General features: G+C 52.8%; 1 protein-coding gene across 1 annotated transcript; it reads right to left on the bottom strand.

Annotated features, from left to right (window-relative positions):
• Positions 1-1494: 1494 nt before the first annotated feature.
• On the bottom strand, positions 1495-2064 carry LOC145937860 (uncharacterized). The gene has a single exon (XM_083041222.1). It carries the CDS (start codon positions 2062-2064, stop codon positions 1495-1497), a length of 570 nt encoding a protein of 189 aa, XP_082897348.1.
• Positions 2065-2734: the final 670 nt, after the last annotated feature.

Consider the following 2734-nt stretch of genomic DNA (forward strand, 5'->3'; position numbering starts at 1 on the left):
TTGGTATTCGCCATTTATTGAATTGCTGTAAAGAATTAATATAATCAGTAGACCAAATTCGCCAGAATCGTTCTTGTATTAGCTGTACGGTCTGCCATCGAGTAAGTCGGTTTTCGTTTATATTCAGCACGAACGGTTGTGGCAGAGCTTTTAAGTGGTCGTTTATTAAAAAATAACCGGGAGTCAATGCGTCACAAGAATCTAGATCATCGTGTAAAGGTACAATCAGTCTTGAATTAAGACAACATTCGATTTTGCAAAGCAATGTGTTTAATTCTTCGAAAGTCGGTTTAAAATCACCGATCACGCGCTTTAAATGGTATTTAATGCTCTTGACTCCAGCCTCCCAAATACCGCCGAACTGAGGCGCGTTGGGGGGAATGAATCGCCAACGAATTTCGTCGTTCGCGAAGAAATTTACTACCTCCGGGCATTCTAATATTTGAGTGAATCGTCGCGATAATTCTTTTTCCGCGCCTTAAAAGTTAGTGCCTCTGACTGAATAGATAGCTTGAAGTATGCCGCGTCTTGCTATAAAACGCTGGAAAGCTGCGATGAAGGTTTCAGTACGATAATCACTAACTAGCTTAATGTGAATCACACGCACGCACAGGCAAATAAAAATTGCAACATAACATTTTTGTGTTGTATCGCCACGGCCTGGTTTGAGTTTTACTAACAAAGGACCGGCATAATCTACGCCTACGTGTGAAAAAATTTACGACTTTGTAAGTCTTTCACTCGGAAAATCGCCCATTAATTATGTCAAAATTTTGGCGTTTTGACATATGCATTTCACGCATTTATGTATTACAGATTTGACAACCTTGCTCGCATTTAGAATCCAAAATTGTAAGCGAAGCACGCGCAGCGTAACCTGTGTCCCGCCGTGTAGCGTTTGTTTATGAGTTTGTTCTACAATAAGTCTCGCAAGTCTGCCTTTAAATAGAATGATAGGATGTTTTTTCGCAAATGACAGGTTTTATTTTTCGATTCTGCCACCCCCTTTTTTTTCACGCAGGGGAAATACATTACGCATACCCTATCGCCTCGGGAAAGGCAAATAGGTTTATGTGGAACTCTCTACCAGTGGCACCAGCCGTCTAGATTCCATGCCGATTCGCCGCCCCTCGCCGATCCTTTTCGGGGAGAGGGTCGCTTCCGTAGAGGCAGCCCCCTCACTCCACCATTGTGCGGGCTTCACAATTTTGGCGCGAGGGGAACACCTCCCCCACGCCACGCCCTCCCGATGTTATTCGGGGGGCAGGGTCGAGGCTCGAGTTACTCGCTCGAGCTCCAGCCCCCCGGCCCCTCGACTGCGGCTCCCTCCGCCCCCCGTGGGGCAGCGGATTCCGCCTTCAGCCAAGGGGTCCTCCTCGAGGTTCAGGCGGCTTGTCCCGACTATTCGTTAGCGCAAACCACCCTTGTCCCTCCTGCTAGGTTGTCGGGGGAGGAAACCAGGACTTAAGCGTCCCAGGTCCACCCCCGAAAATCTCATCCCGGGTCTATGTTGGTCACGGGAAGGCAGGTAAGTCTCCCTCTCCAGGGAGGAGGGGGCTCGTCTCCGCTGCTGCTCTCATCCTCTCCACCCTCTCGCTCCAAGGAGCGCCTCCTCTCTCCTGTTTGCTCCCTCTCTCTTTCCCTCTTCTCCTTCTGCGACATCACTACTTCGCAGGAGGAGAGGGCTCTCCACCCCGTGTCACTCCCGACCGCTGCCGCAGTCACGACCGAGAGCGACAAGTCCGCTCCCACCGCGTCCACGAGATCCTTCCTTTCATTCTCCCATGTGACGCACACCTCCAACGTGTGTTGTGCGTCATCCTTCTCGTGGCCGCAGTGGGCGCAGCGAGTCGTGCGCTCTTTGCCTATTCGACACAGGTACTTCCCAAAGCACCCATGCCCGGTGAGCACCTGCGTCATCCTGTAGGAAACCCCCTTGGCCCCGTTTAGCCACTGCTGGAGGCAGGGCCGGATAGCTCCGACGGTCCTCTGGCCGGGCATCCTCGGATCTCCAAGGATGTCCGTCCATCTCTTGATCAAGGATCGCCGGGCGTGGACCTTCATTATACGCCGGTCCGCGAAGGCTATCCCCCCCGCCTGGAGTTCCCTGGTACATCGATATACGTCGGCGTGCATTCTAGCCAGGAGCTCCATTTGGGGGACTCCCGCCAATACCCCCACGGCCGCCCAGCTCACCGTACAATACCCCCGGCATATACTGTTAGCCACCCGCCTTTGCACTTGGTGCATGCAGTTCTTAATGTTGCGGATGGCTTCCATCTCGTTTACCCATACGGGGGCACCGTATAGAGCCATGGCGTGCACTGTACTGGCGTATAAGCGGCGAGCCCTCCCATCCTCCGAGATTCGGCAGCAGCCTGCTCAAGGCCATAGCTGCCTTATCTACTCTCGGAGCCAGACGACGGAAGTGCTCGCCGAACTTCCACCTACCATCCAGATAGAGGCTCAGATACTTTATCTGGGCTCCCACCAAGACGGGGGTTTCCTCCACCATTATCTCGGTTCTGGTAGGCCCCTGAGAAGGCGTCGTGAAAGTACACGGCCTCGGTCTTTTGGGGCGCCACTTTTAACCCCATTCCTGAGATTGAGCGCACGACTTTTGCGATTGCGAGATTTGCCCTCGCTTTCGCTTCCCCCTAATCATCCCCTGGCAAGCACGAGTGTATCGTCGGCGTAGCACACCGTGCTACAGCCAGGGGCGAGGGCAGTTCTA

This window comes from Prenolepis imparis, unplaced genomic scaffold, assembly GCF_030444845.1.
Source record: "Prenolepis imparis isolate NDT839.2.m4 unplaced genomic scaffold, iyPreImpa1.0 SCAF_6, whole genome shotgun sequence".
Classification (NCBI taxonomy): Eukaryota; Metazoa; Arthropoda; class Insecta; order Hymenoptera; family Formicidae; genus Prenolepis; species Prenolepis imparis.